The sequence below is a fragment of the Electrophorus electricus genome, chromosome 10 (assembly GCF_013358815.1).
Source record: "Electrophorus electricus isolate fEleEle1 chromosome 10, fEleEle1.pri, whole genome shotgun sequence".
NCBI classification, from domain to species: domain Eukaryota; kingdom Metazoa; phylum Chordata; class Actinopteri; order Gymnotiformes; family Gymnotidae; genus Electrophorus; species Electrophorus electricus.
The window spans coordinates 5,310,624-5,323,123 of NC_049544.1; the positions used below are offsets into that span (position 1 = coordinate 5,310,624).

Genomic DNA, 12,500 nt, shown 5'->3' on the forward strand with positions numbered 1-12,500 from the left:
ACCGTGAGCTGTGTACTGCCCTTCATTCCATCTGACCAAGTGTGCACCCTCTTTCTACCTCTCTCTGTCCCTCTCAACACCCACCCCACTCTCCCCATTCCGTCTGTCGATGCCTATCCCTGTCCCTCTCTGGGTGCTGTGACTCTACAAATGCTGCAAGAGTCTTAATTCAGCGCTCGGCTTCCTCTTGCACATCAGAAGCACCTCGGGTTGTTTTCTATTTCGTAGAGGTGTGAAAACAAGCGTGCATGCAGAGCAGAGATATGCGCAGAATCTCTCTATGTCTGTCTCTCTCTCCCTCACACACACACACACACACACACACACACAAAACAATGGGGCAGTTTCAGTAAGTGCGATCTGTTGAAGAACATTTGGACATGCTGTGTCATATTTATGTCACACTTCCTTCTAGGTTGAAGGCTCTACAACTCCATTTCACTTTATAATGCAGAAAATAAGCAACACCATTTGAAAGCAGGTAATCCTAGTATTTACGACACTGCTTTCAAACAGGACCTGTGGAATGTTTTACTTATGGGAAAGTAGCTCCAATAGCTTCTTGAAGCTGAACACCTGCATGGGACCTGTCTCTTACAAACACACACACACACACACACACACACACACACACACACACACTAGTAGATACAAAAGCTGCATGTGCTAACATTACCCTACTCTCACCTCTGACCTCTGTCTTCTAAGGTCATCTAAATCTTGGCACAGGTGCTGTTACAATACAGCAGCGGTGCAGAAGAGTTCAGGCAGAAGTTTACATTCGAACATTAAAACAAACAGCAACCAAATCTCCATTTGTGCTGCTTTTTTTTTTTTTTTTTTTTTGTAGCACGTCACTACAGTGTCATTTCTTGGAGTGTCACCAGGCCACCAGTTCAGATGTGGCCTATATTGAAAGAAACTTGAAAAATTCTGAATGAATGCCAAGGAAAACTTTTCACGCAGCCTTCACCTGCCCCGCGTTACGTTACGCACCAGATGACAGCATCTGGTGGGGCATCTCTGCATCGAACACAAAAACCCCGCTTTGGAATTCAAGTTGTATGTAGCCTGTTTAAAGCTAGCACCGCTGTCTGCGATTGGCCAAGAGGTGTGCAACACGGTCCAGTCACAGCTCGGGTTACTGCCATCACACATGCTAACCATTTTAGCATGTGGTAACTAGGTGTAATAAATCTTAAACAAAGGGGATGAGTGACATGTCGGAGGCCCCGAGCTGACTGCTGCATTTATCAAACGCTCACTCCATCACAAGCAATTCCTAAGCTCCCTCCAACACGGCCACACCGTGCACATGGTGCCTGTGCGTGCCCCTACGCTCTGCAGTGCCTCCGCCCTCTTCCCCCAGCTGCTAGAGAGAGAGAGCGACTGAGGGCCTTGTACAGTGCTTTATCTCACGCGCTTGACTAGCTGTGTCTAATACGTTTAGCACTGACATAAGTCAGAAACAGATGTTTGTAATTCACGACGTAGAGAGCTGTTCAAATCATGCGGTCCCGCCGCCGCACCCCCAACAATGCCTTCACCTCGCCCAGCCTCCCTTAACCCCGCGCCGGACACTAACGGCGGCCGCTGCGTCCAGATCCACCGCGCTCTGTCCCTTTCCTCGCGCTGCTCCTCGGCCCTTTGGCGATCTCCTTCCGGGATGTTGCTGCTGCCGGGCCGGGTGGAAAAGTGCAGCAGGGGAGTGGGGGTGGGGAGCTGGGACCCAGTGGAGAGCCACAGGGGGAAGTGGAGCGCGGGGTGGGGCAGGCTGGAGGTGGGGGGTGGGACCTTGGGTTTGCAGCTGTGGGCCTCCCGTTCAGCGAAGGCCAGTCTTAATTGGTTCCAAGCCTCAAGAACTCCTTAGCAAATGTGGTGGAGCTTGGAGAAAGATTTGCTCTCGGAGGACTTGGCCAGAAGCAACGAGCCACAAATCTACGGATGATTCTGTCCTCCGTGAGAAACCTGCCTGGACCATTGCAAAACAAATCAGTAAATGGAACAGGAATGACAATTTAAGTTTTGACCCGCAAACGCCGGCCTTCTTGATGCAAGGTACAGTAGGTGTTAGAAATAACAACAGACACAACGACATCTTCCCTCAGTGCTGTGAAATCTGCCTCGCACACCTTCTGTCCATGCACGCATGACCTTTCCCGCGTAATACTTGCAAAACGGCAGCAGCTCGGAAGGCTGTTCGGACGCCGCACAGCGACCTCCGGCCATAGTGCCCGAACAACTCCGCTGGGGGAGTCGATGAGAGTGAGCCAGAGGCTTGGCCACTCGCCAAGGGGCGGGAGGGGGAGGAGGAGATGGCCATGAGCAGAAGTGTTCACTGAGCTCCTGTGGGTTTCTGAAAGCCCCAGGAAGTAGTTGAAGAGGGGGATTTTCCCTGCTGGGCTTTTTCTCGTTGAGGTGGCATTTCACATTTCCACCCCCCCCCCCCCCCCAACCTGCCCAAGCAAACACTCCATCACATGAGTGAATCTTCAAAACCTGCCTCTACCAACAGTCACAGCATACAAAGTCATACCTAGCTTCTATTTAAGGAATCTTACGGACTCCACTTACACTGCACTTGCAGCAGGGATGTGGAAATTGGCATGTCTCTTCCTGTTCAGGCCTGGCCAATAGGATTCACCTGCCGCACCGGAAACCACAGCCTGGTCTGCCCGCTCATTACAGCTGCGCATTTGCTCGGTTCCTGACCCCGCCCCTTCCCCCAAAACCCCCTAACCCCCACTGCCGCCTCCAAACACCCAGCGGTGCATTCTAGGAAGTGTACAACATTTTTAGACATGCTGCAACCTGATACAATCCTGTCATAAACCTGCCAAAGTGACAAACGCTTCATTAGACAGCGTACTCAGCCTGTTTACAACAGCAGTCACTTCATGATATCTGAGCGTATCGTGTCATGGAAGGGGTGAAGATAAGTTGCATTACAAGAGCATACAATGAGTTTTCAAATCACAAATTCTGCAGTTTCTACATAGCAGTCACTGACTGACATAAGCTACTTGGGACTAGACCAAGTATTATTATGTGAGAACAGAAAGACAATGAGGAAGGAGATTTATGTTGCACATTAAAGCTCAGCTCACCAACGGCATTCTTATCGCCGCTGTGACTGCTTCCTCTCTGTCTATCCCATCTCGCTCTGCCCTTCTCTCTGGGTAAAATTCCATCCCTCCTCCTGAACAAAAGCCACTGTCGGCCCATCAGTCAAGCTGAGCGACAGGCCTCCCATCCAATATTCACAAGCCTGCCTCCGCTCAGTCTCCATGCTGACACAGTGGACGCATTGTCTCCGCTGACCTCACGCACGCAGCCCGGCACACCGCTGCACGCTCGAGGCACGCTCGCTTGCCGCGACGCCCGGCTGCCAGCCCACCCTGTGCGTCCTCGTACATGTGCGCGAGAGCGGCTGTCGGAGCGTGGAGGAGGAGGGCCCGCCTGACAAACACACAGGGACAGGGATCGTCTGGGGACCACGCTAGTAAACGCCCTAATTCACCATGGGGGTTACTGAAAACAGATTCGCCTCACGCAACGCCTGCAGACTCATCGCTGCGTCTTCTATCTCGACAGACTGAACTTCCCCAGTGGCAGCTTCAGAGGATCAGGTCAGCCGGGGGAGTGCTGTGGCTGGCAACCACCTCACCTGCGCAGCGCGAAGGAGTCTGCCACAGTGTAATCCCACTCAAAAAAAGCCCAAACCACATGAACCGAGCTGGAAATGACACCGGGCTCGTCCTGTTGAATATGCGTGCGTGCATGTGTGTGTGTGTGTGTGTGTGTGTGTGTGTGTGTACACTCAGGTGATGATTATGTTGCAGACAGGGTATGTTCTGACGCAGGAAGCAAGAACAAGGGAGCAAGAGACAGTGAGAGATTAGCATTGGGGTTTGCTTGCGCAAGAAAGGCGTCAGCCTTAAAAAGTCCATATCCCCACCAGAGCAGGGCTATTGATGTCATCAGTGTGGAACACACCCAGGCAGGCTACATGACACAGACCCTTTAGGAGCCACAAGTACATATGCATGCACACACACTCACACACACAGACACATTCACCAACACACACGCACACACACATGCATACACATACACATACACACGTGCACACACACACGCACATGCACAGACATGTGGTCATGCATATAGCACAGCTGGAGACGCAACAGGACATACAGAAAACTACCAAATCTTCTCTGAAATCTCAAGACTCCCCTTATTAAGAATGGTTAGCACATCAGCTGCAGTACATGTAAAAAGTGCCAAAGTTACAGTGAGAAAAATATGATTTTCTAGTTGCCTAAGGACAGAAAATATGCAGCATTGTCTGACCCTTTGAAAATTACAACCGCTACCTTTGGTCAGGCTAATTACTTAAATGATCAATGCCATATTTTTCAATGAGGCCTGTGATTTCTCAGTTAGCCAGCTGACATGGTTGTGTGTATTTGTGTGTGTGTGTGTGTGTGTGTGTATGTTTGTGTGTGTGTGTGTGTGTGTATGTGTGTGTGTGTGTGTGTGTGTGTGTGTGTGTGTGTGTGTGTGTGTGTGTGTGTGCGCACGCATTGTGAATGCTGAATTCCAGTGAGATAATCCCATCCCCAGGGAGCTGCACCAACATTCAGTCCTGTGTGACAATGGCACGATAACAAAACACACACACACACACAAACACACACACACACACACACACACACACACACACAGCACTCAGTACTCAGTATAACGCAGCGTTCTGATTACCTCACATATCGCACAAAACCAAACATAAAAGTCAGCCCTCCGACACACAGACACATACTCCCCATCTCACCAACGCCACGCAGTAGTCCAGAAGAACCCAGACAGAACGGTTCTGACAAAGCCACCAGCAGCATCACAACGTTACTAAGAGAAGCAGTAAATGGAGAAACAAAGCACTTACTGTCTAAACAACGGTCTGTCTTTATAGAAGGTTATAGAAGAGACACTTGCAATCGTGTTAGCAATTAACTGGAAAGAGTCCAAATATGGCACCTAAACTAACAGTCAGACTAATGTGTGGCACTCAACCCCAAATGGTGGTCAACTTAAAGAAAAGGACAAGAAGGAACAGAAATAAAAGCAACGCAGCTGCGCAGCATCGTGTAAATCATCTCCCTCAACATCACCTTCTGTGTAATCTCACAACACACAGCTTTCACGCTGGGAGTCAGAAGGTTGTATTTTACAAAGTTTTTTTAAAAGGCAGCTTAATCCCCTGAGGGTGCTCATGTCATCGGTGACATAAAACACTGCTCCTTACATGGTGTTTAAAATGTGTCAATAATTTTGTTCGTGTAAACATTTAAATAAGTTGAATGCCTTGCACTTTTGTAGGTTCTGTAGCTAACCGTATAGCTTTGGACTGTTTTTTAGTTATCAGGTGGGAAATCAGAAGGTTGAAAATAAATTTGCAGCGCGTATAAATCTCACCTTCGTCCAATCCCGTCCGAAAGTGAGGCATGCGAAAAGCGAGACCTGAACTGACAGAACAGAATTTTGGGACACTGCTGAAAAAGTACTGAAAGTGTGAAGCTAACACAAGGCTTTCCTAACCGGGGCAGGCCCGTGACTGGCTCCGGCCGCTGCTCCCACTCACCCGATCTGTCTGTTGGTGGAGGGCGCCTGTGTGATGACCGAGCTGGACTGGGGCGAGGGAAGGGCCTGCTGGATCACTATGCTGCTCTCGTGGGTGACCATTCGGGCATGGGGGTGGGATGTGGGGTGGGGGTGGGTGGGTCCAGGCTGCCCGTGAAGCGCGATGTTCTGAGAACAGAGGAAAGGTGCGCGTCACTCCACTGGTGACAGGCTCCCGGCAGTTGGCGTCAAGGCAGGCAGAAATCACAAAATGTCCTTGTGCTGATACGGTTTTAAGATGGGTGTAAGATATAAAACTGCATCGGTGATTGAATATCGTAGAGAATGTGAGAAAAGTGACAAAGAAATATAGTATAAAGAATATTTGTAATGAATGTGGAAACGAAATATAGGATGTTATGTGTATGTCTCTCAGAAAGCTTTATCTTCTGCTAGATAAATAAGCGTGTGTGTCTGTGTGTGTGCGCGCATGCATGCGTGTGTGTGTGTGTGTGTGTGTGTGTGTGTGTGTGTGTGTGTGTGTGTGTGCGTGCGCATGCATGTGTGTGTGTGTGTGTGTGTGTGTATGTGTGTGTGTCTGTGTGTGTGCGCACGCATGCATGTGTGTGTGTGTGTGTGTGTGTGTGTGTATGTGTGCATATGTATGTGTGAGTATACTGCGATGGCTGATCAAAGAAGAAACTGAAACACTATATCTTCAAACACTTAGAATCATTACTAAATACTTGGCCTGTTTTCAAACCACCTTTTTAAAAGCTTCAAACCCTTAGAGTAACCTGATTTAGACACACCAAAGCCAGTACTGCTTCTCACATTCAAAACGTCCATTCTTTTCCCCCCACTGAATTTTTTATTATTTTTTTTTAGCAAACACTAAAGGAATGCTTCTATAGCTCTGGCACCCAGCCCATATAAATAAAACATTAAAAAAATAAATAAAATGGTGGAAAGCCTATATATTTCTCCTGAGAAATGTGTTTTGTTGAAGTTTTTGCCTCTAAAATCTCACTATGAGAAGTGTGAACCGAGATGAGGAAGTTCGTAGAGTTGTGGTCCACTCGGGGACACTCCGGCATGGGCGGTAGAGGGAGGGGCTTGGGGGGGCAGGCTGCTTCTACAACCTTCAGCTCTGCAGTTTACAGCCAAGGCCAATGATATAACCAAAACCGAGGCTGGAATCTGGGGGCTGATTATTCAAATGAAAAGGAGATATAGCATGTTTCGTACATAAACCGAGCCTAATTAGGGACTGAACTTCACTGTCATTGGGCGCTGACAATTGAACCTACTTTGTTGCACACTGCAATGCCGTGTGCTCTGCAATGTATGATAAGGGTCATAATGTCTAGAAAAGCCAACTTTTCCTTTTCCAATCAAAGTGTAGAAATCCTGGAAATATATTAATTCTGTTTCAGACATATTCCATGTCCTACTTTGCTTCTGGATCTCTTATGAAAGGGAGTCGATCTTAATCTTGAGAAAAAACGTATCCTTGGTATTTCAGTCTAAATTCCAAATGAACTAGTCTTCAAAAGTTTCGTTCTCTTCAAAGGTTTGAGAAGACAGGCTGAATTCCCACCCCAGGCAACGTCTGAGCTGTCCCTCTTCACCTGGGATCCACAAGTCTTAGTTCTTAACATATTATACTGCAAAAACCTGCGCCAACCTGCTAACTCCTCACATTGCCCGGTCCACTAACTCTCCACCACAAAAGTAAACTTCTCACAATACCCAGACATCAGCCAATCTACAAGAGGTCTCACCAACGTAGCTCAGCCATGCAGTAGTTCCTGGCCACCTTAGGGGAGAGATCCCAGTCGTGCTGTTTGAATGTAACTACCCATGGCCCTCAGTTCTGAAGAGTCATATTCCCACATCGCAGTATTAACTGTGAAATTATCACGCGGACATCAAAATGACATCGTTCTGCGTGAGACACAGACAATTATGAGGCATGTATGAAACGTGGCTGAATTATGTAACATCGCAGAAGCATGTTCTGGATTAAATGCCACATTAAATCTAATTGAGGAGAAAGTCTCTGCCCTAGACGATTTTAGAGATAGACTGTACCGATCCAGTTGACTGAGTTTTGAAGTTTGCTGGCATTGCATTTTAATAATAAATTTTGTGTGTGTGTGTGTGTGTGTGTGTGTGTGTGTGTGTGTGTGTGTGTGTGTGTGTGTGTGTGTGTGCATGTGTGTGTGTGTGCATGTGTGTGTGTGTGCATGTGTGTGTGTGAAGTGTACAGGGCTGTGTGCATGGAAGTGTGCATGGGTGTATGTGGGCATGTACATTTCAATGAGGATTTGGTACAACATCAACCAACCTCTTTGAAGTTCAGGTGAATAATATGACCACCAAGTCACAACTACATATCTGTGTGTGTGTGTGTGTATGTGCAGGTGAGAAACTGTTCCTTATTGGTGTAGTGCTGTTTTTGCTTTGAGTGAGTGATGACAGCAGTGGTCAACAGTCATGCGACCGGTCCCCATTCTCCCACCTGTTTGCTGTCCTCCTCCTCTTGAGCCTTGCAGAACTCCTGCTCGATGGAGCAGTCCAGTTCACTAAAAAGACCCACCTCCTCACAGTTCTTCAGGAACCGCGTCGGCGTCGGCGTTTGATCTGCAAACAAAAAAAGAAAAACAAACAGAAGATTAAAAAAAAAATTCCATAAACGTACATAAATAGTTTTGTGCCTACATAAAGCAGATGGTACACACTGCAGTATAAATAAGCATTTGTTTTGTATACAGGCAGAATGCATTAACTGTTCACCAAAGTCCTTTACCATAATGTGCCAAATATTCTCTGTATTATGGTGGGAGTGATGTAATTTACATGTAAGCTTTTTTTTTTACAGAAGCGTAGCTGTTAACACTCACACAGTCAACAGTGTTCATAGGATAAAACCCATTATCAAACTCTGAGCACTTCACATGCGGTTAAGTCTAGACTGTAATTTTCATTGTGGGTTAGATAAAGTATATGATAATAAGTTGTGTGGTTTTAATTGTGGCTACAAATTGCCATCTATGACATGCTCAATGAGGTGTATGCTTGACTTCTGGCTGAATACTTATCTGAGATTATTTATTTATTCGCCAGCGTGTGTGTGTGTGTGTGTGTGTGTGTGTGTGTGTGTGTGTGTGTGTGTGTGTGTGTGAGAGAGAGAAATAGAGAGGGCATAGGAAGAGAGGAGAGCAGAACGAGAGAGAGAGAGAGAGAGAGAGAGAGAGAGAGAGAGAGAGAGAGAGAGAGAGAGAGAGAGACTGGAGGAGAATGAGCAAACCTAAACAAGCGAGGCCAAAGGGTGCTGCGAGGTAGTGAACGACGTAGAGAGGGAAGTCAGCGAGCGAACAGATGAAGTAGTGAATGAGCGCGCGGGAGAGCGCGCGGGTCACGTTGGGGAGGCGCGAGCGAGCGAGCGAGCGAGCGAGGGAGTTAAGAGGGGAGACGGAGGGGCTGAATGTAAAAGAAGGCGCGCCTAATAGGAAACCTAACGCTGCCCCGAAACCCGACCTGCCTCCCTGACAAGGGCAAGTAATGAAGAGGAGGAATCTCTGCACTTCTGGGGACGAAGGGAGAGCCGATGCCGTCCACAACACCTCGCCGCCTCCTCCACTTACACAAGACCTTCGCGTTTATTTACTTCGAAGCCTCTCAAAGGCAGCGACAATTAGAACGATCTAGCGTTTTCTTTTGACACACAATTTAAAGGAAAACAGGTATTTTTGTGAGGCGAATGTTAATGTCATTTTCAGTCATTCCAAAAGTTACCTAAGGTAACCACCGAGAGCCGTTTGTCACAGGTGTTTGCACTTCTACAGTTAAAATAGCATAATGTGTGTATGGCTGGAGTCGGCTATGGAATTTGTCTCTAAATTTACACTCGGGGTTTTCACCCTGTTTTCATCCCAGCGATTGTGGTCGCGGGGTTTGTTTGGTTTCATCTTGAGGCGGCCGGCCCTCTAATTACCATGGGGCCTGGATGCACAAGTGATATGGGGGATTAGAGGAGTGAGCTAGAGGGCAGCGCAAATATTATTTTAACCACATAGTTCCGCGTTTAAAACTTCATCTACGCGCTCCCAGCACATAATGGCCTGCCTAATGCACTATAATCAAAGACAGACGTCAAGTGAAGTCTCAGATGGTCCACAGAGCTCATTGGTTGGTGTGTGTGTTTTTGTGTGTGTGTGTGTGTGTGTGTGTGTGTGTGCGCGCGCAGGCGCGCGTACTCTACTGTGCTTATAAGTTAATATTACTATCTTTATGAATGTCCTCTTAGTGACTCTAAAGCATTAGGAATTCTAAAACTCCATTTTCCCAATCTTAACCAAAACAAAAAACCTTTTCAACATTAAGGTTTTAGTAAGAGTTGGTTATAGACAAACAGAATATATCTAGATAAAAGCGTTAAATGGACACCCCCCCCCCATGAATATAGTATCAGAAATGTGCATAGGACGGATGTGTGCGTGCGCGCGCGCGTGTGCGTGTGCGTGTGTGTGTGTGTGTGTGTGCGTGCCCCTCTCACCTGACAGCATGTTGTCATTTTTGATAGAGGGGAACTTGAGGGTCATCTCATGCTTGTGGCGGTGAATCATTAGATGGTCCTCTGTGGGAAAACGCTGAAGGGTGCAGAAGCAGCCAACCCAAAAACAATTGTGGTTAGATTCATGATTAAAAACAGTCAGTGACTCGTCTTTGCTTTTCTAGTTTAGCAGAAGTCACTAGAATAGCTTGAAATGGATTCTTGAGAAGTTTTATTCATGTCAGTATTAGCAATTCAGAGTAAATATGACTAAAAATGGATGATTTATCATCCATTGTACAAGAATGTAGTGTGTCGTGTTAACCACAGTAGATAGCTTTTAGAAACACTCATCTTTTAATCTCACAATCCCGTTTTATACCTCAGTTGTAAATAAGATTTCAGGCCCATCTCTCGCTCCGATACGCACTACACATAAAAATCACGAGAAAGACACTTTAATTATGATGTGCTACTTCGGGCTACTTTTTAGCAACACGAACCATGTAGTGAACCAGACATCTACAGAAATACGGTGGCTTCACATCAAAAGACCGGAGGGTTAGCAGTTTTGTTGTTTTTTTTTTTGTTTTGTTTTTTTTTAGTAGGGTCGCATTTCACTATTTTCTGTGCAGCAGCGATTCTCTTTGAGTCCGGCTCTCTCGGGTTACTGATGCGTTCCTCCCTGCCATTGTTCGGTCGGACTCACCTGGGAGCAGCCCGGGGCACTGCACACGAACGGCCTTTCCTGCTCGGAGTTCATCACTGTCACCGGCTCCTCATAAACCTAAACACAAAGGCGCGTAGAAATCAACGTCCCACCCGCCTTCAGGATACCGTAGCGTTTCGCATTGTCTCACGGCTGTATTGTGTCCCGGTGGTATTCCGTGCTACCCAGCGGCACTTCGCTGGAATCTCGTCGGTGAGTATTCAGTCGCCCACGCGGGGCGACTGTCGTGAGTTGTCGAGGTTAGGTTCATGTCGGGGTACAGTTAAGATAAGGAGGATGGCGTATTTACTGGTCTGAGATGTCACCCTGCCACAGCGTCTCCATGGTGCTGCCGCTGACCACAGCGCAAGGTGTAAATTATCCGCTATCCCTAAACCCGGTACAGTGGCTTACCCAGACATCAACAAATTGCCATTACTACTCACTGTTTTGACATTACTACTTACTGTTTTGACCCCTCATCAATGCTCTCTTCTCAATATCCGGCCAGTCATGTCTTTAGCTGCGATGATGAGATAATTATTTCTAAACTGACGTCTAATAATGGTAAATGTCAGAGTCTATTCATTAGGGTGATAATGAGTGTGACAGCATGAAATAGACAGGGCAATAATTTACAGACAGAGGCATGGAGAAAAACTATGTCTCAGAACACTGGCAAAACTTTCAACAATTTTTAGTGTGTATCTTACAAGTAGACAATATATTTCTCTCCATCAGTGATGAAGAATCCTTCCCTGTCTTTCTATCCAGCAAAATCCCTTGTTCAGTGTCATGATGCTGCTAAATACCGTCGGTGACAGCCCGACAATGGAATGGTATGTTAGCTATTCTGTTTCCCACATGCAGCGTGTAGCTGTAGCCGTTCCACCTCTGTGTTGATGGAAGCTGGTTTACAAGTGATTTTCTTACGGGCTCGCATTCAGCTGTCCCCAACTGTCGCCATGGGGATCAGGCCCCAGGGCCTGTGTACCATGCCAGTCAGCATGTGTGGCTCGAGAGTTTACTTCTATTTCCAGAGATGATGCGAGCTCGGTGTGCAACTTGGACAGCCTGGCCCTCATAGCGCCCCGGTTATCTTATGCAACTCAATGACTGTACATCTATGATTAGACCCCGAGTTCACACTCAGCTGGATAGATTTGAGGTAGTCCACCCCTTCAGGCCATTGAAAGACATGCACTGATGACTCTGCATCGTGCAATAACTCTAGCAAAAAATGTGCTTTCAAAAGCTAACGTAGTCAAATTCGAACTTTATAATTCTGTTAGCAAGAGTATTGTGGTCCACAACAGACTAATGAGAAGTAGCGTTAATAGAGCATGTTAGCCTGAGTAGAGTCCTCCATATACAACAGTGGAGTAAGACTAATGGCTGTGGGCTAACAAACACTTCTCCTTCCAAATACATGGAAAGTAAATATGTTAGGGACTTTGAGAGATGAAAAGGGAGGCACATAGAGCTCTCTTCAGCCGTCTTCAAGTTAAGTCTCTCTGGAGACGAACGCTGCATGAACGCTTTCATACACAATTTGCATGCGAGTTTTTTTTTTCCTCTGATCGGTCTAGCCAACTGTTTCCTCTCATGTAGTCA

The 12,500-nt window shown here is 46.9% G+C and overlaps 1 protein-coding gene across 6 annotated transcripts in view; it reads right to left on the reverse strand.

The window, feature by feature from the left end:
- Positions 1-12,500, reverse strand: part of creb5b (cAMP responsive element binding protein 5b) — a 47,700-nt gene that overhangs the window by 31,066 nt on the left and 4,134 nt on the right. For all 6 annotated transcript variants that reach the window (XR_003409972.2, XR_003409973.2, XM_027000036.2 and 3 more), the window contains exons 2-5: positions 10,887-10,964; positions 10,181-10,274; positions 8,144-8,265; positions 5,642-5,808 (exon numbers count right to left, since the gene is read on the reverse strand). Coding sequence is in view for 4 of the 6 variants with exons in the window: in XM_027000036.2 (XP_026855837.1) it covers positions 5,642-5,808; positions 8,144-8,265; positions 10,181-10,274; positions 10,887-10,940 (437 nt within the window). In the remaining 2 variants the exon portion in view is untranslated. The remainder of the gene's footprint in view (positions 1-5,641; positions 5,809-8,143; positions 8,266-10,180; positions 10,275-10,886; positions 10,965-12,500) is intronic.